Source organism: Chiloscyllium punctatum, chromosome 45 (genome assembly GCF_047496795.1).
Source record: "Chiloscyllium punctatum isolate Juve2018m chromosome 45, sChiPun1.3, whole genome shotgun sequence".
Lineage (NCBI taxonomy): Eukaryota > Metazoa > Chordata > Chondrichthyes > Orectolobiformes > Hemiscylliidae > Chiloscyllium > Chiloscyllium punctatum.
The window spans coordinates 61,389,462-61,409,679 of NC_092783.1; the positions used below are offsets into that span (position 1 = coordinate 61,389,462).

The following is a 20,218-nucleotide window of genomic DNA, read 5'->3' on the forward strand; positions in this document are numbered from 1 at the left end:
TTTTGATCAACAATTGAGTCTGGTTAATGGTGCAGACTGCCCTGAGAAAAAGTATGAGCCAGTGGAGTGGCTGGTGTTCTGGAGTGCTAGATGGCCTTCTCTTGATCCTAGGTCCAATGTTACACTGTCACTGAAAATTGGCCTTTTCTTTCTTTCTTGCTTTTCCATCAGTGCCTTTGTGTTCCCAGACGATAAACAGTGGCATTGCCTCTGTAAAGCCTGCAGTTCCTTTTGGGAAGCTCCTTCTAACGCACGGCTGGTTCGGATCCTGAGTTGTGTGGCTCAGTGCCAGAGGTGGGATCTCTTTGCAGTGCGAGTTGCTGTTACATCCAATAAAACCCGCAGTGAAGCTGTTGAGAAAGATTCCTCACTGGCTTTGTGGGTGTTTGCAACCAGATGAGAAAGGAACAAGCAATAATCATGGATTCTTTCAGAGGATTGGGACTTCATGGTGGATTTGTCCAGGGGACATCTCTTTCCAGCATTTTACTGCAGGATTAAGATGATGTAGGACTAGGTTTTAAGAAGCCACTTTAAAGGGGAGGGGAGAATCTTTAGGAGGGAACTTGCTTGTGAACATTGGGATTGGAAGGCAGTATTGCTCAGCAAACATAGGGGTAATTGGGTGGTTGGGATTTGGTGCGTGTGATGGTTTTTAAAACATTTTTTTCATGGGATGTGGGAGTTGGTGGCTAGCCCAGAATTTATTGCCCATCCCTAATTGTCCAGGGGTCAGGTAAGAATGAACCAAATTCTATGGATCTGGAGTCACATGTTGGCCAGACCTGGCTAAGGTTTCCTTTTCTGTTAGGCATTAGAAGACTGGATCCTCAGTTTCCTGATCCACAGGCCACACTCAGTGAAGACTGGGGACAATATTTCATCCTTACTAACACTCAACACTGGAGGCCCCCAGGGGTGTGTACTCAGCCTCCTACTGTACTCACTGTGTACCCATGACTGCGTCACCAAATACCAGACTAATGCCATTTCCAAGTTTGCTGATGACACCACCATAGTTGGTTGAATCTCAGATGGCAACGAAACAGACTACAGATGGGAGGTGGAAGACCTGGAAAATGGTGCACTGAGAACCACCTAGCTCTCAATGCCGGCGAAACCAAGGACTTATTGACTTTCGGCGGAATGTTACTCATGCTCCCCTACACATTAACAGCACAGAGATGGAACGAGTGTAGAGTGTCAAGCGCCTGGGAGTGGTCATCTACAACAAGCTTTCGTGGACTCTTCATGTGGACGCACTGGTTACAAAGGCCCAACAACATCTCTTCTTCCTCAGGCAGCTGAGAAAATTTGCCAACGTTTATAGGTGCGCCATCGAGAACATTCTGTCTGGATGTATCACTAGGCTGGTATGGCAACTGTACCATTCAAGATCAGAGACGGTTACAGAGAGTGGTGAACTCGGCCCAGACAATCTCAAAGGCCAATCTCCCATCTATAGAATCCATCTACCAGGCCCGCTGTCAAGGAAAGGCCGCCAGCATTTTCAAAGATCCATCCCCCCCGGCAATGTTTTTCTGCAACCTCTACCATCGGGGAGAAGGTACAGAAGCCTGAACACATGCACCAGCCGGTTTAGAAACAGTTTCTACCCTACTGTTGTTAGAATACAGAATGTGGTGGCAGTCTGTGTGGAGTTTGCACATTCTCCCCGTGTCTGCGTGGGTTTCCTCCGGGTGCTCCGGTTTCCTCCTACAATCCAAAGACATGCAGTTTAGGTGAATTGGCCATGCTAAATTGTCCATAGTGTTTAGGGATGTGTAGGCTAGGTGTATTAGTAAATGTAGAGTAATAGGATAGGAGAATGGGTCTGGGTGGGTTACTCTTCGGAGGGTTGATGTGGACTTGTTGGGCTGAAGGGCTTGTTTCCACACTGCAGGGAATCTGTGATTCTAATCCCATTATCCAGCACTTGGCCCACGTTCTGTATACCAATTAGCAGTGGTTGCCAGTAACCCAGCTAATTTTAATTCCAGATTTTTAAGAACTGTATTTAAATTTCAACATCTGTCATGGCAGAATTTGAACCCTTGTTCCCGGAACATTAAACAATAAAAATACCAAAGAACTGCAGATACTGGAAGTCTGAAACCGAAGCAGAAATTGCTGCAGAAACTCGGCGTACTGCTGGACCTCCCTGATCAGTTTCTGTGTTTTAGTTCCCAGACTGTTTGTGTGAGCTTCAGGTTTTATTAGCCCAGTGGCATTTCCCACTGCATCACCGTTGCTCACTGTAGGTACCTGAGGTTTCAGTCAGCTGGGGTGACGTTTGGAAATGGGATGTTCCCTCTGGCCTCTCAAAGAAGACGTGAAAATACTTTGCAGCGAGGGGATTCTGAATCTCTTTACTTCATTCACAATCTTGCTGACTCTGATCCTGACTGACCTATGAGCAGCCATTACACAAGTTGTGCTTTATAACTGCGCAGAATCCTGAACAGAGAAAAACACACACAATCAGGTGCCTGCGAACTTCCCTATTTTCCTATTTTTATTCTTCTGTGTTTCAGTTTCCAATTTCAGAACATGCTTCATTTTCCATTTCTTTATGTAACTTTCAGTCAAAACTGGTCACATGTTTTAATTTGCGTAACGAGTGGCTGTTGCTTGCTGTTTTTTGAGTCCCTGGGTGATTTCCCCCTGGGTTGAGTTAACAAATTGGTTAGTGACCCTCCTGAATATCAGCTGTGCTGTCACCAAGACCACCTCCTGTGTTTCTCCAGTAGCCCGGTGTGGATGAGGATAACTACTTCTGAGTTTAATTAGAAAAGCCTCTTGTATTAGTAAACATGTAATTTATTGTATCCCTCCAACTACTTACACATAGAACAAGGGGGTCATTGTTTAAATCTGTCACGCCTTATACTAAAACCAAACTGACGAAGAATGACTTCTCTTGAAGGGTCACGAATCTGTGGAATTCACTTTCCCAGAGTGGGTAACTAGCAGGGCTTTAAGAAACTTGAAGGAGGTGTTGCATTTTAATTAGTAATGTGTTGAAGGGTTATGGGAGCATGCAGGAAAGTAGAGTTGAGAACGAAATGAGATAGCCACGAATAATGGAGCACGCTAAAGGGGCCGAATGGCCTGTTCCTAGTTCATATAGACACAGGAGATGACCATTCAGCTCCTCAAACCTACGATGCCATACGATTTCCCAACTTATTTGTCTACCACAGCGCTATATTCCTGCCCTATCGCTGTTCAATAATTGGAAATCATAGAATTCCTAGAGTGTGGAAGTAGGCCATTTGGTCCAACAAGTGCGCACTGACCTTCCAGGGACTAACTCACCCAGACCCATTCCCCTAACTAATGCACATAACCTATACACCCCTGAACACTACGGGCAATTTAGCATGGCCAGTCCACCTAACCTACACATCTTTGGATTGTGGGAGGAAACCGGAGCACCCAGCGGAAACTCACGCAGACAGAGGGAGAATGTGCAAACTCCACACAGACAGTCAGTCAAGGCTGGAATTGAACATGGGTTCCTGGTGCTGTGAGGCAGCAGTGCTAACCACTGAGCCACCGTACCACCCAATCTATTGATCCGTGTCTCAATCCTACTCCATGACTGAACGTTCACTGCCCCCTAGGTTGGAGGACCCGGTCTTAAGTGTGACTCCTTCCTTACTCTCCTCAAGCCAACTCTTGTGATGTCATCACACTGGGTGTTGTTTGTGGCACTGAATCAGTATTAACCCTATCAAAGCCACATGCAACACTGAAAGGAAAGACTGGCATTTTGGTAGCACTTTAATGATCATAGGATATCTCCAGAGTCTTTTGGCCAATTTTTTGACATATCATAGTTTTAATGGAAGAAAAGCAGCAGCCCAATTTGCTCCCAGGAAGCTCTCTCAACCAGCAATGTGATAATGACCAGATTCTGGGTTTATCGATGTTGATTAATGAGTAAATGTTAGCCAACACACCAGGGTAACTCCCTTGTGGCTCTTCCCAATAGTGTCATGGGATGTTTTGTATTCACCTGAGGGGGCATGGAATTATTCGATAGAGAAGATGCCCTTTGGCCCGTTGTGATTGCACTGATAAAAACTACTGTAAGTTGAAAAGAAAACAAAGACCAGTGGCTGCTGGAGAACAGAAACAAAAACAGAAATATCTGGGGAAACTCGACAGGATCTTTGTAGAGAAAGCAGAGTAATATTTTGGGTCCAGTGACCTTTATCAGAATTACTCTAAATCTAAACTCATCCCGATTTCCAGCATTTGACCCGTGGCCTTAAATGTTATGACATTTCAAGTGAATCATCCAAGTACCCCTTAAAGGCTGGGAAGTTTCTTGCCTCAACAATCCTCATTCCAGAACCCTCCACCACCCTTTGGGTGAAAAAAACACTTTCTCAAATTCCCTCTAAACCTCCTGCCTTTCACTTTAAGATTACAGCCCCTTGTAAGTGACCCTTCAACTAAAGAAACAGCTGCTCTTGATCCATCCTGTCCAAGTTCCTCATAAGGCCAAGTCGTTATAGTCTGACCAGGCTGCTCCCTGGTTGCAGTGAGAGGACTGGAGGTGTTTAATCTGAGGGTCACCATACCTCCAGTTATAGGAGGGGAGGTTTAAAATAGTGCCTTCATGATAATCTCAGCCGGTGTGGCATCACTCTAACTGCCCATCCAGCCAACTGAGCTAACCAACCCTCAAAGACGCACAGAGTAACCAGAATTTAACCAAACATTCCAGACCATTCTTCAATCACCTCCTGATGTTTCATCCTTTGTAATGGTAATTTCTTATTCCATTTTTGCAGCCATCCCAAGATGCTTCACCTACCTTAGACCGTGATGTGGAGGTGCTGGTGTTGGACTGGGGTGGACAGAGTCAGAAATCACACAACACCAGATTATAGTCACAAGCTTTCGGAGCACTTCATCTGATGAAGGAGCAACCTCTGAAAGTTTGTGATTTCAAATAAACCTGTTGGACTATCACCTGGTGTTGTGTGCCTTCTGACTTTTTATCTTAACGATGCTATATAATTGCAAATTGTTGTAATGTTGTCACAAAAGGTAACCCTTCTGTACCCTGGGATCGTACATCCTAAATGAAATGAAAACAAAGGACAGTAAAAATAAAATACTTCGAATCTTCCCAAACTAGCAGAAATCAACTGACCATATAACACATTGTTAAAAATCTAGTCACGATTTATTTGGGTAATGTAACTAAACAGAAGGAATGATAAATTTGGTGTTTAAAAAAAGTTCTTTTTCATCTCTGTACCATTTTAAGTATGTTCTTATCTTCATACAACCGAAACTGTAACTGATTGTTTATTGTAGACTCTCAGACCCTTGATCAGTCTAAGATTTCTGGTTTCCTTTATTGAATACACTTCATTCGTTTCTGTGAGGCAGTGTGGAAAAACAATTGATAACTGCCCCATTATCCCAGCTAAATTAATTAATTAGTCTGTTAATTAGTCTGTTTAGGGTGGCATGGTGGCTCAGTGGTTAGCACTGCTACCTCACAGCACCAGGGAAACGATTTCAATTCCAGCCTCAGGCAACTGTCTGTGTGGAAAGTTTGGGAGAAGATTTGTAGCTCGGGTGCTCATTGTTGTGGTTCTGTTCGCCGAGCTGGGAAAACGTTTCATCCCCTGTCTGTGTGGAGTTTGCACATTCTCCCCATGTCTGCGTGGGGTTTCTCCAGGTGCTCTGGTTTCCTTCCACAGCTCAAAGATGTGCAGGTTAGGTGAATTGGCCGTGCTAAATTGCCCATAGTGTTTGGTGCATTAGTCAGAGGGGAATGGGTCTGGGTGGGTTGCTCTTCGGAGGGTTGGCATGGACTTGTTGGGCTGAAGGGCCTGTTTCCACACTGTAGGAAACCTAATCTAATCTAATTAGTTTTAGTGCTGGATTGTGTGTGTGTGTGTGTCTCAGATTCCTCGTTCATCCCACTGCTGTGTAGCACTCTGTCAGGAGAGAAAGGTTACCGATTGTTTACCCTGTTCCAACATAAGTTATTTCTTTTGTTATAACAGCTTCCATCAAGGGCTGGGTGCCAGATTCTGCAGTAAATGTCTAACTTCATCATCACTGGCTCTTAAAACCACAAAGTCAAGTGATGAAGCTTTCTGCTTGGAAAGAGAGGAACTAGAAAAGACTAAATGGTCACAACCCATTTCCTTTGTTAGGCTTTGTCAGCATGCTTTGCAATGACAGTATTTACTGGCCGTGTGTATTTTGTATGTCTTGTTTTTGTTTCTTTCCATTTTGCTTGTCTGTCTTCTTCCTTTTTCCATTAATCTCATTTCCTGTCTTTCTGCTGCATTTCCCCCACCATTTTTCACCCTCCATCTCTACTTATCCTTTTCTGTTTCCCTCTATTGCTATTTCAGTCTTACCTCTGACACAGAAGATGGTGATTACCAGGACCACTGCAGAGATGTTAGCGCAAGTATCTGGGCTGGGTCACAATGCAGTGTGGGGAAGTGCTGCACTGTCAGGGGAGCAGGTGACGGATTTGATAGAGTTGGTAGGTAGGAATTTCTTCTACTGTCAGTAACAAGAACTGAGAGATTTAGGATAATTTACAAAGGATCCAGAGGTGGAAATGAGACATTTTCTTGCAGTGTCAGATGTGACGGTCTGGAATAGGTTGTCTGGTATGCAGACAGAGCAGAGTCAGTGAAAACGTTCTAAATGGAAATAAATACAGCAAAATCCACCATAATCCCACTCTCTGTCATTAGAGAGAGGTTATGGGGGAGGTCTAACCTGAGGGTCACCACCCCTAGGATGCTCTACTTCCACAGGAGAGTCGAGAGTCAGAAAGCATAGTCTCAGAATGAAGGGGAACCAATTTAAGGCTGAGATGAGGAGGAATTTCTTCCCAGAGGGTTGAGAGTCTTTGGGATTCCTTACCACAGAGAGCTGTGGGGGCAGAGTCCTTGTGTATATGTAAGGCTGAGTTGAGGAATTAAGGGTTATGGGGAAGGAGGAGGAAAGTGGGTGTGAGGAATGTGATCAGACATGATCCTATTGAACTGTGGAGCAGGCTGGAGTAGCCTACTCCTGTTCCTGTTTCTTATGCCTCAGGTAAGGAGCAAATTGAGAAGGTGTGACCTTCATGGTAACCTCATGCTGTCAGTGTCAGGCTGTATTACAAACCAGCCTTTTAGTCATCTGAGCTAATTGAGCCCAATGGCAACATGTAGCTAGTTGAAACAGATGAAATAGTAGAGGGATTGGGCTAACTGGATTAAAAGGGCTAGCATAAGCATTCTGGACCAAGTGGCCTTTCATGCTGTAAGAGCCGATGATTCAGAAGTGGCTTATTTTACGTGTCACTCTTGGTGTCAATGCTGAAAGACTGAAGCTTTTACAATGAATCAGGGCTCATTGTAACAACAGGAAATGGCCATTAGTCTGTTGCTAATTTTAACCTGGATACCAGATAAAATATCACTTCCTTCACATAGCTGTCCGTAAAAATCCATCAGCAGCTCAGGTCTGCTTTGCTTGTGTGACATCTGGGATCACATTAGCAACTGCTACTTGTGGAACCCCTAGTGCTATCTACTGTGAATGAGTAACCAACTCCCCATGGGGCAAAAGGAGGTTGCATTTATGTAGCACCATTCAGTACCTCAGGCTGCCCCATAGTACTTCACAGCTAACAAACTTGTTTTGGAATGTAGGTGTTGTTTATAATGTAGGAAAGATGGTGGTTCACTTAGTGAGATATTCTCCCCTAATCCCCGCCCAAACCCTGTAGACAGAAACTGTGACTTGGCCAGAAAGATGGACAGACAAAGATGAAACTTGCGGAATGGTGTCACAAAATACAGAGGAGCAAGAGGAGGCCTTTCAGCCCCTCAAGTCTTATTTGTTCACGGGTGGGACATGAGTGTCACCAGTTGGACCAGCCTTTATTGCCCGTCCCTAGTCGCCCCTTGAGAAGGTGGTGGTGAGCTGCCTTCTGGAACCGCTGCAGACCTCAATCTCCGGTGCTGTGTCCATTTTCATTACTTTGTTGAGACTATGGATTGATTGATACAACTGAATGGATCGCTAGGCCGTTTCAGAGGGCAATTGAGAATCAACCCCATTACTGTGGGTCTGGAGTCACGTGTAGGGCCAGACCAGGTAAGGATGGCAGTTTCCTTCCAAGAAGGACATGTGTGAAACAGATGGGTTTGTCTTGGCAATTGCCACATGGTCATCAGTAGATTCTTAATTCCAGATTTTTTTTTGATTAAATTCAAATTCCACTGTGTACCACGGCAGGATTTGAACCTGGGTCCCCAGAGCTTGAGCAGAGTTTCTGGATTAGTAGTCTAGCGACAATAGCATGAGGCCATTGCCTCCCCCCACTTCCCCACCCTGCCTTTTCTGTCACTCAGTTAGATCATGTCCCAGTTTCTGCTTTTCCCCATATGCACTTTCCGTGATTGGGATCTGCCTTTGCCTTTTGCAGGACAGGGATTGTCACAGCCACATTAGATCATAGACCAGTACAGCACAGTCCAGGCCTTTCAGCCCATGACGTTGTGCTGACCTTTTATCCTACTCTAAGATCAGACTAACCTACATACCCTTCATTTTACTATCATCCATGTGCCTATCCAAGAGTCACTTAAATGTCCCTAATGTCTCTGACTCTACCACCATTGTTGGATGTGTATTCCATGCAGCCACCACTCTGTGTAAATAACCTACCTCTGACATCTCCCTTAAACCTTCCGCCAATCACCTTAAAATTATGCCTCCTCCTCGTGATAGCCATTTCCGCCCTAGGAAAAAGTCTCTGGTTACCCACTCTATCTACGCCTCTCACCATTTTGGACACCTCTCTCAAGTCACCTCTCGTCCTCCTTCACTCCAATGAAAAAAAGCCTTAGCTCCCTCAATCTTTCTTCATAAGGCACACCCTCGAGTCCAGGCAGCATCCTAGTAAATCTCCTCTGCACCCTCTCTAAAGCTCCTACGTGCTTCTGATAATGAGGCAACCAGAACTGATCACAATATTCCAAGTGTGGTCTAACCAGGGCTTTATAGAGCTGCAGCATAACCTTGTGGCTCTTAAACTCAATCCCCCTGCTATTGCAAGCCAACACACCATACGTCCTCTTGACAACCTGGGTGGCAGCTTTGAGGGGTCTACAGATTAGCAGTTTGCTGTAATTTCTTTCCTTGTTCCAAAAGGGTGATTAACGCTGGGAAAAGTGTCTTCAATGAAGATCAAGCTGCCCGAGAAATAGTGTGGGTGGAAAGGAGGAATCCGAACAGTAGTACAGCAGGCGAGGTGGTCAAAGGTGACAGGCGCACGGACAAGGTGAGTGATGCTGTTCCTGAGATGATTCGGGGAGGGGGTTTAAACACTGTCCAGCCTTCCCCCATCCAGAAAGACCCTCTACCCTGCCTTTGTTTCCCCAGCATATTGTTCAATCACTGTTGTAGGTGCTGTCTTTTGGATGAGCTGTTAAACTCAGACAATGGTTTGGGCCTTTCTGGATTTAAGAGATCCCAAGCCACTACTTTGAAGAAGAGCAGGAGAACTAGCATCGTGGAACAATACTGAAAAAAAACAATGGCCTGGTTTCTGTCACTTTGCTGTATTTTGGGAGTCTGCAGTTAGGATTTTTTTTTTTGTTACAATCCATTCACGGGATGAGGGGTAGTTCAGCATTTATTACCCATCCCTAATTGCCCAGAGGGCAGTTAAGAGTTAACCACATTGCTGTGGATCTGTAGTCACATGTAGGCCAGACCAGGTAAGGATGGCAGTTTCCTTCCCTAAAGGACATGAGTGAACCAGATGGGTTTTTTTCCTTACAGTTAATTCAAGAATGCTCCTAGTTCCAGATTCTTTATTGAATTCACATTGAATATTCCCTGGGTCTCTGGATTAACATTTCCAGCGATAATACCATCACCTCCCCCTATTAGGCACTGTGTTTATAAAACAAAGAACAACAGATACTGGAAATCTATAACACAAACAGAAATGTGGGTGGCACAGTGACACAGTGGTTAGCACTGCTGCCTCACAGCGCCAGAGACCCGGGTTCAATTCCCGACTCAGGCCACTGTCTATGTGGAGTTTGCACATTCTCCCCATGTCTGCGTGGGTTTCCTCCCACAGTCCAAAGGTGTGCAGGTCAGGTGAATTGGCCATGCTAAATTGCCCCGTAGTGTTAGGTAAAGGAGTAAATGTAGGGGTATGGGTGGGTTGTGCTTTGGAGGGTCGGTGTGGACTTGTTGGGCCGAAGGGCCTGTTTCCACACTGTAAGTAATTTAAAAAAAAATGTGCTTGAAAAGCTCAGTAGGTCTGGCATCATCCATGAGAGAAAACAGAGTTAATGTCTTGGGTCCAAAGACCCTCCTTCAGAATTTTCTAATACAGAGTCACTGGACTCGAAACACTAACTCTGCTTTTTCTATCCATTAATACTGCCAAACCTACTGAATTTCTCCAGCAATTTCTAGTTTTGGTTGCTGAGCTTTCTGTGTGACAGCAGTGACTGCATTTGAAATATTATTTTGTTGCTGTAAAGTGGTTTGGGAAGTCTGAAGGTTGTGAAAGCCACTCTAATAATGCCATTTCAGTTAACGCAGTAGATAAATAGAGAGTGGAATTCCTGTAATAGTTTCAACAAACTTACAATGTCCCATTGTATTTTACAGTCAAAAAGTTACTTTTGAAGTGAAGTCACAACTGTATTGTAGGAAACAAAGCAACCAATTTGCTCACAGGAAGCTCCCAAAAGCAGAACTGTGACAAGCATTCAGATACCTGTTCTGATAACGTTGTGCGTGGAAGGTCAAATGCCAAGGAAGTTACAACGTGATTAGCAAATCACCATGAAAAATAAGTTAGCACTTTTCCACTTTTGTATTTGAAGGAGAGGGATGGACTTGAATTCCATTATTGGGCGCTGTTTGATGGGCACGCGGGGACAGCCGCTGCTGTGATGGCTGCCAGACTGCTTCACCTTCACATCAGCGAGCAGCTGCAAGACCTTGTTGACATCCTGCAAGATGGTGATGTACCACCTCCCATCTGCCTCACCAGCCACACCAAAGGGGTAACGGGAAATGGTGCAAAGTGCCCCTCACACGAGGGGGACTGGGAACCTCCCACCGACAGCGAGTCACGCTTCTTGCTGGAGAAGGAAATATCCCACGAGCATCTGATCATTGGTGCAATCGAGAACGCCTTTCGCCAGATGGTGAGCTTTCCTGTAGGATCTCACTCCCTCTGCAGCCAGTGCTGGGGACTAAGACTTTTTACTGTGTTTTCACACTTACTAGCCCTCACTGATGTGAGTGTGTGAGTGTGTGAGTGTGTGAGTGTGTGAGTGTGTGAGTGTGTGAGTGTGTGAGTGTGTGAGTGTGTGAGTGTGTGAGTGTGTGAGTGTGTGAGTGTGTCTGTGTCTGTCTCTGTGTCTATCTGTATGTGTGTGTGTCTATCTGTATGTGTGTCTGTGTCTGTGTGTGTCTGTATGTGTGTATGTGTGTGTCTGTATGTGTGTGTGTGTGTGTCTATCTGTATGTGTGTCTGTCTGTATGTGTGTCTGTCTGTATGTGTGTCTGTATGTGTCTGTGTGTGTCTGTGTGTGTCTGTGTGTGTGTGTCTATCTGTGTGTGTGTCTATCTGTATGTGTGTCTGTGTCTGTATGTGTGTCTGTGTCTGTATGTGTGTCTGTGTCTGTGTGTCTGTGTCTGTCTGTATGTGTGTGTGTGTGTCTATCTGTATGTGTCTGTGTCTGTATGTGTGTCTGTGTCTGTGTGTGTCTGTGTCTGTGTGTGTCTGTATGTGTGTGTCTGTATGTGTATGTGTGTGTGTGTGTATGTGTGTGTGTGTCTATCTGTATGTGTGTCTGTGTCTGTATGTGTGTCTGTGTCTGTGTGTGTGTCTGTGTCTGTATGTGTGTGTCTGTGTCTGTATGTGTATGTGTGTGTGTGTCTATCTGTATGTGTGTCTGTGTCTGTATGTGTGTCTGTGTCTGTGTGTGTGTCTGTGTCTGTATGTGTGTGTCTGTGTCTGTCTGTATGTGTGTGTGTGTGTCTATCTGTCTGTGTCTGTATGTGTGTCTGTGTCTGTATGTGTGTCTGTGTCTGTGTGTGTCTGTGTGTGTCTGTATGTGTGTGTCTGTATGTGTGTGTCTGTATGTGTGTGTCTGTATGTGTGTGTGTGTCTATCTGTATGTGTGTCTGTGTCTGTATGTGTGTCTGTGTCTGTATGTGTGTCTGTGTCTGTGTCTGTGTCTGTGTCTGTGTCTGTCTGTATGTGTGTGTGTGTGTCTATCTGTATGTGTCTGTGTCTGTATGTGTGTCTGTGTCTGTATGTGTGTCTGTGTCTGTGTGTGTCTGTATGTGTGTCTGTGTCTGATTGTATGTGTGTGTCTGTATGTGTATGTGTGTGTGTGTCTATCTGTATGTGTCTGTGTCTGTATGTGTGTCTGTCTGTATGTGTGTCTGTATGTGTGTGTGTGTCTGTCTGTATGTGTGTGTGTGTCTATCTGTATGTGTCTGTGTCTGTATGTGTGTCTGTGTCTGTATGTGTGTCTGTGTCTGTGTGTGTCTGTATGTGTATGTGTGTGTGTGTCTGTATGTGTCTGTATGTGTGTCTGTGTCTGTCTGTATGTGTCTGTGTCTGTATGTGTGTCTGTGTCTGTATGTGTGTCTGTGTCTGTGTGTGTCTGTATGTGTATGTGTGTGTGTGTCTGTATGTGTCTGTATGTGTGTCTGTGTCTGTCTGTATGTGTCTGTCTGTATGTGTGTGTCTGTATGTGTGTGTCTGTGTGTGTGTCTGTGTGTGTGTCTGTGTGTGTGTCTGTGTGTGTGTCTGTGTGTGTGTCTGTGTGTGTGTGTCTGTGTGTGTCTGTATGTCTGTATATTGTCTGTGTGTGTCTGTCTGTGTGTGTCTGTCTGTGTGTGTCTGTCTGTGTGTGTGTCTGTGTGTGTGTGTGTCTGTGTGTGTGTGTGTCTGTGTGTGTGTGTGTCTGTGTGTGTGTCTGTCTGTGTGTGTGACTGTCTGTGTCTGTGTCTGTGTGTGACTGTATGTGTGTCTGTGTGTGTGTGTTAGCCTTACTTCCTTCGCTTAACCTTTGTATGTGATGCTTTCATTTCTGCCTTTCAATCTCCTGACTCCACATCCCCTTCACTTCACCTGGCTGCAATCTACCTCCCACAAATTGTGTTACCTGATGTGGGAGCTCTTATGGCTAAAGGGATTAAAGGGTATAGGGAGGAAGTGGGAATGGGGACGGAGTTGAAGCATCAGCCATGATCATACTGAATGTGGAGCAGCCTCAAAGGACCGAATGGCCTACTCCTGCCCCTATCTTCTATCTCTATGATTACATTACCTCTTCTAACATTAGAAATGGCATATGGATGTCATGATATTGAAGAATCAATCAAGCATGCATGCATTGTAACAAAATATTGTCAGGTAATTAGTTTCTGGGCTAATTTTAAACTCTAGGTTTACAACAGAGCTTCTTGTACAGTGTTTGGCCTCAAGTGATCTGAGGTAGGATCAGAGATCTTCCTATCTTTAGGTCTCATGCTTTGATGCAGCGAGAGATCGTGAGCATGTCTGTTAAAGGTGTACTGACATACTGTTAGTGAATGCTGCTATAGTCTGAGAGGACCCAAGGCTGGTCTCTCTCATGAGAGACAGACAGACAGAGAGAGACAGTCGACTGGTGACCGTTTTTGCCTGACAGTTACCACTTTACAAGTGAGATTGAGAAAATGAGGCCTTCACAGTGTCCTTGAACTTTGCAGTTGGTGTCACTCAGCATTGCAGATCAGCTGTGCAGCCACCTGAGCTAACTGATTGCGAGACGCGGTGTGTGAGGGAGTTTTTCTTCCTCTCTCCAAATTTCCTGAGCACAGCCCTGGTCCACTTTGCCTGTTTTCATTCAGTGAACAGTGTTCGGTTCTTTTTTTGTGCTTTTGAAGGTGGTTGATGGTTGGTCTCCCTGTTATCAGATCTACACCTGTGAGATACTACAGCCTTGGTTCAAATGTGGACAAAAGCTGAAATCCAGAGGTGAGGTGAGAGTGACGGCCCTTAACATCAAGGCCATATTTAACCAAGTCTGAGATCAAGGAGCCCGGGCAAAACTGGAATCAATGGGGGCCGGGGGAGGACTGTCTGCTGGTTGGAGTCATACCTGACACACAGGAAGATGGTTGTGGTTGTTAGAGGGCAGTCATCCCAGCTCCAGGACATCTCTGCAGGAGTTCCTCAGGGTAGTGTCCTGGGCCCAACCATCTTTAGCTGCTTCATCAACCACCTTCCCTCCATCATAAGGTCAGAAGTGAGAATGTTCGCCGATGAATGCACAATGTTCAGCACCGCTCATGACTGTTCAGAAACTGAAGCAGTGCATGTTCAACTACATCAAGATCTGGACAATATCCAGGCTTGGGCTGACAAGCGGCAAGTAACTTTCATTCCACACAAATGCCAGGCTATGATCATCACCAATAAGACACAATCTAACCACTGCCCCATGGCCTTCAAAGGTGTTCTCATCACTAAAACCTCAAATATCACCATTCTGGGGGCATACAATTTGACCAGAAACTTAACTGGACTCACCACAAAAATGCAATGGCTACGAGAGCAGGTCATAGAAATATATTATTGTTCCTTCTCTATCGCTGGGTCAAAATGCTGGAATTTTCTCCCCTAGTGGCATTGTGGAAGTACCTACAGCACATGGACTGCAGCGGTTCAAAAAGGCAGCTCACCCCCACCCTTTCAAGGGGCAACTAGGGATGGGCAATAAATGCTGGTCCCAACCAGTAACACCCATGTCCCATGAATGAATAAAGAAAAGGGAAAAAAACAGGATAGATAATGATAAATTATTTCCACTGGTTGGGGATTCTAGATCTCGGGATCATAGTCTGAGAATTAGGTCCAGACTGTTCAGGGGAGATGTTAGGAAGCACTTCTACACACACAGGGTGGGAGAGGTATGGAACTCTCTTCCACAAGTGGCAGCAGATGCTGGATCAGTTGTTCATTTTGACTCTTATATTTGTATTTGATAAGCAGAAGGTATGAAGGAATATGGACCAAAGGCAGGTGGGTGGAGTTAGGCCACAGATCATCCAGGATCTCATTGAATGGTGGAACAGGCTTGAGGGGCTAAATGGTCTGTTCCTATGTTCCTATCTCTTCAGGCATGCTCATCTTGAAGGGACATCTCATTATCTGCTAGTGCTTTATCCTGCGACATTTTCTGGGCAGTGTGTGGGATCTTGCTGTGTGCAGTGTGGTTGCGTTTCCTACGTTCGGATTGAAAATTCTTCTTTGGCTGCACATCACCTTGGAAGGGCCTGAGGGTGTGAGAGGCATGGTCGAAATATAATTTACTTTGCATCAAAACGCTGGATTGACGTGAAATCAAGATCCCAGAGAAGTGCGCATTAAAACTGAAAATACTGGAAACACGCTCAGCTGGCTGGTGCCTAGGGAGAGAGACACTGGCAACATCTCCAATCTCAGACTCTGCTCCTTCAGAACTGAAGAGAGATGCAGAAGTGATGGGGTTTATTTTGTTGTTGTGAAAATGGCAAAGATACCTCTGAACAGAAGTTACCAACGGTACAAACCTTTTCGTACACTTTACATACATCTTTCTATGGGTGGAGTTTGCACATTCTCCCTGTGTCTGCGTGGGTTTCCTCTGGGTGCTCTGGATCCCTCCCACAACCCAAAGACATGCAGATCAGGGTGGATTGGCCACGGGATATTGCTCATAGTGTTCAGGGATGTGTAGGCTAGGTTTATTAGTTAGGGGTAAATGTAGAGTAATAGGGTAGGGGAATAGGTCTGGATGGGTTACTCTTCGGAGGGTCAGTGTGGACCTGTTGGGCCAAATGGCCTGTATCCACATTGCAGGGATTCTATTCTATGATGCGATGATTTAGTACAATAATAACCACTCTTTGTATGCCCTTTGACTGGTTGTCATTTAGTCTCCCTCACCTTGTAATGTATCCTTGACCTTGCCTCTTCTTCCTTCTCCCCATCTACTTTCCTCCCCTTTCTGGGGTATAAAACCCATCGCACTAGACTCTGTTTCTCTCTCTACAGATGCTACCAGATCTGCTGAGTTTCTCCAGCAATATCCTAATAATTCTGTTTTTACCGTGGGCTACCTTCAGGAGAAACGAAGGTTTATTTTTAGGGTTGGGAGGGGAGTGGGTTTGTTGCGAAGGGGTTGTGTGTGTATACACGAGTCCGAGTCTGTGGTCTAACGTATGGGTTTTGTTTCTGCAGGATCAGCAGATAGAGAGAGAACAGAAAGCACATGGCTCACAGGGGGGATGCTGTGCTCTGGCTGTCGTGTACTTGCTGGGAAAAATCTACATTGCCAATGCGGGTGACAGCAGGTATGAAATCCTGCTGGCCTTATTGAAATGGATCACGTGTCGATGCTGAGTAGAAGATGGAACTGGAGATTGGGGACAGACAATGGGGTTATAACATCCTGGGAACAAGGAACAATGCAGTACAGGAAGTGGCCCTTCAGCCCTCCAAGCCTGTGTTGACACATTTTGCCCTTCCATACTAAAACTGTCTTCACTTACAGGATCCGTATCTCTCTATTCACTTCCTATTCATGTATGTGTCCAGATGCTCATTGAGTGCTGCTATTGTGTCTGCTTCCCCCACCTCCTCTGGCAGCATGTTCCTTTGTGTGAACAACTTGCCTCGCACATCTCTTTTAAACTCCTCCCCCTCTGACCCTTGCCCTTTGTACCTGTGTCCTCCAGTAATTGAACCCCCAACCCCGGGGTTGGGGGAGCATCTGATATTCCCAATCTGTTCCTTTGGCCCTGGAGCTGACCCTGAGTCTGACCCCATTGAGTCTGAGTCAGTTTCCCCCCCCCTCCATACCTCCTCTCTGACAGCCCCCTCCCTCACCCCTAAGCCCTGTCTCCCCACCTGCTCCCCCCTTCCCACTCTCAGCCTTTCCCTCTCACTAAGAGAGATCCACTCAGTCAGGGAGATCTCACTCACTGAAAGAGGCATCCATGGAATCAGGGACATCCCACTCTCCTGGGAGGGATCCACTGCCCATGATCCACTGCATGTATCTGAGCAGCCCTGTTTCCAAGTGTCGGGATTCTTTGGGAAGTGAGCGAGCTCCTGACCAGCTAACTCCAGCCTTGTGTCACGTCTAAACTAATTGTTGCTTTTCGTCTGAATTTCAGAGCCATCTTAATCCGCAATGGTGAAATTATCCCGCTCTCTCATGAGTTCACCCCGGAATCAGAGCGACAGAGACTCCAGTATTTAGTAAGGAACTGATTCATGCCTCTTTTTCTCTCTACAATCTCTCCCTTTCCTCCTTTGCCTTCCCCATCTCCAAGATGTGTAGCTGTTCCCAATTTGATGATGAACTGACCACGACTCCCAACTCCCAGATCAATGATCCCAGCTGCAAGAGTGAAGGCTGGTTGCAGGATTAGGCTGCTGTGCTGCCTTCTCAGGTTGAATAGTGCTCCAGAATTCTGCTTGTGTGTAGACTCTCTCTCACTCCATGGCACCGAAAATTGTGGGTTCCTGTTTCACTCCAGAGCTGTGACTGCACAGATTGAGGCTGGCAGTGCTGAGGGAGTGCTGCACTGACAGAAACGCTGGCAAATTGTGATCCCTCTCCTCTCTCAACTCGTGTGTTAATAGCGTCACAGCTGAGGGAGAGCAAGTGAATTCTTCCAGATTTTCTGGGCAAGATTTGCTCAAGTAACATCACAAAGAGAGAATGCCTGGTGTTTGAGGGAGCTGTCTGGAGACAGATTGGCTGCTGCCTTTCCTACATTACAACAATAACCACACTTGTGTATTTCCCTGACAATAAGGTATTCTGGGACATCCTGATGGCATGAAAAGTGCTATATAAATGCACGTTTTTTATTTACATGTGGAGGGTGAGCCGATAACAAGCAGGAGCATTTCCGTATTGTAAAAAAACCAAACCATGTAACAGCAATCACCTCCCATTCAGCCAGCTCACCAGAGCCCAGGAATTGGCCTCAGGATTGTTCCAATTTACCTGTTACAGTAGACCATGTGAGGGCTTCAGTCACCTGTGTGCAGTCACGTAGCATGGACCGATAGTGGTCCCACTAAATTACCAACTCCATCATAAAGCTCACCATTTCCAAATTCCATCCTGATATCATCTCTCAACATCGCTCTCACCTCCTCTAGCTCCATCAGAGATCCCCACATGTCCGTGGCTCTGGCTGTGAACCATCTGATAGCCATCACTGCACCGTGGACAGTCATACCTCTGCTATTGTGTGTGTGTGTGTGTGTGTGTGTGTTTTTCTCTCTGTGTCACTCTCTTTGTGGGTGTGTGACACCCTTTCTGTCTTTCCCTCTTTCTGTCTCCGTATGTCTCTCTGTCTCTGTCTCTGTCTCTGTCTCTGTCTGTCTTTCTCTGTCTGTCTTTCTCTGTCTGTCTTTCTCTGTCTGTCTTTCTCTGTCTCTCTCTCTGTCTCTCTCTCTGTCTCTCTCTCTGTCTCTCTCTCTGTCTCTCTCTCTGTCTCTCTCTCTGTCTCTCTCTCTGTCTCTCTCTCTGTCTCTGTATATCTTTCCCTCTTTCTGTCTCTGTATGTCTCTCTGTCTCTGTCTCTGTCTCTGTCTGTCTTTCTCTCTCTGTCTCTGTCTCTGTCTCTGTCTGTCTGTCTCTCTGTCTCTGTCTCTGTCTCTGTCTGTCTGTCTCTCTGTCTCTGTCTCTGTCTGTCTGTCTCTCTCTCTCTCTCTCTCTCTCTCTCTCTCTCTCTCTATCTCTCTATCTCTCTCCCTCTGTACGTCTTTCTCTCTCTCTGTTCTGTACTGTTTGATTCGATCATTGTTCCTGTGAGGCACTGTCTGTCTGCTTATATTAAAAGGTTACAAAAATATAAGTTGTTGTTGTTGTTGTTGTTGCTTAGGGATATTTGCAGCCGCATCTCCTTGGAAACGAGTTTACACATTTGGAATTTCCCCGGAGAATCCAGCACCGTGAACTTGGACGCCGGATGTTGTTTCGGGATTACAGTATGACCGGCTGGTGAGACCTTCCCTCCGAGGGACAGTGGGTAATGGGGCGGCGTGGGGAGGGTGTGAGGGGCTGGGGAACAGCAGTCAGAATTGACACCGTGCTGAGCAGGGAAGGGATGGGCTGGTAGCAGGACCGTCGGGGGGTGGGAGAAGGGGCAGAGAGACTATTGGAGGGGTGTGGGGTGGGGGAGAGAGACCTTCAGGGGGTGGGGGAAGGGGCAGAGAGATCATTGGGGGGGGGTGGGGTCAGAGAGAGGGACCACCATGGGGGTGGGGGAAGGGGCAGAGAGATCACTGGGGGGGATGGGGTCAGAGAGAGGGACCATCATGGGGATGGGGGAAGGGCAGAGAGACCATCTGGGGGTGGGGGAGGGGACAGTGACAAAACTACAGGTGGTGGAAACATCTCTTCCATCTTCACTTTTTCCAGGCCTTTCAATATTGTGTAAGATTCAGTGAGATCCCCCATATCCTTCTAAACTCCATTGAGTACAGGCCCAGAGCCCCCATATGACAAGCCCATCATCCCTGGGATCATTTTCATAAACCTCACGTGGACCCAGCACATTCTTCCTTGGATACAGTGCCCAAAACTGACCACAATGTTCCAAATGCAGTCTGAGCAGAATTTTATACAGCCTCAGCAGGACATCCCTGCTCCTGCATTCTAGCCCTTCTGACCTGGCTAGTGATGGCCACATCCTGCTATCACAGACACTGTCCTTCGGGGCGATGATGAAGCTGGAAAAGCACTCAGTGCCTCCCACCCTCTCATTTTGCTCAAACTGCCTTGAGGTAATAGCAATGAGAAGCTCACTCTAAAACCTCATAAACCACAAGTTAGAGCTGGGTTTGGGAACTACCCTTTTGGAAGGATGTCAGTGCCTTGGAGAGAGTTGTGGAGATTTCCCAGGATGGTGCCTGGGAAGAGGGACTTCAGAGAACGTGGAGAGACCGGAACTGCAGGGTCTTTACACTTAGAGCAGCGGAGATTTGACAGGAATGTTCAAAAATTAATCAGAGATTTAGCCAAAGTAATCCAATCCCATCCGAAGCACTCATCAGCCTAACGGGGAGGCGATGGTCTAGTGGTATTATCACTGGACTGTTAATCCAGAGACCCAGGAAAGT

The 20,218-nt window shown here is 46.1% G+C and overlaps 1 protein-coding gene across 1 annotated transcript in view; it reads left to right on the forward strand.

Moving 5' to 3' along the window:
• Positions 1-20,218, forward strand: part of LOC140467489 (protein phosphatase 1H-like) — a 58,060-nt gene that overhangs the window by 24,397 nt on the left and 13,445 nt on the right. The window contains exons 2-6 of the mRNA XM_072563903.1: positions 9,205-9,334; positions 10,905-11,231; positions 16,313-16,425; positions 17,251-17,335; positions 18,979-19,097. Coding sequence (XP_072420004.1) covers positions 9,205-9,334; positions 10,905-11,231; positions 16,313-16,425; positions 17,251-17,335; positions 18,979-19,097 — 774 coding nt within the window. The remainder of the gene's footprint in view (positions 1-9,204; positions 9,335-10,904; positions 11,232-16,312; positions 16,426-17,250; positions 17,336-18,978; positions 19,098-20,218) is intronic.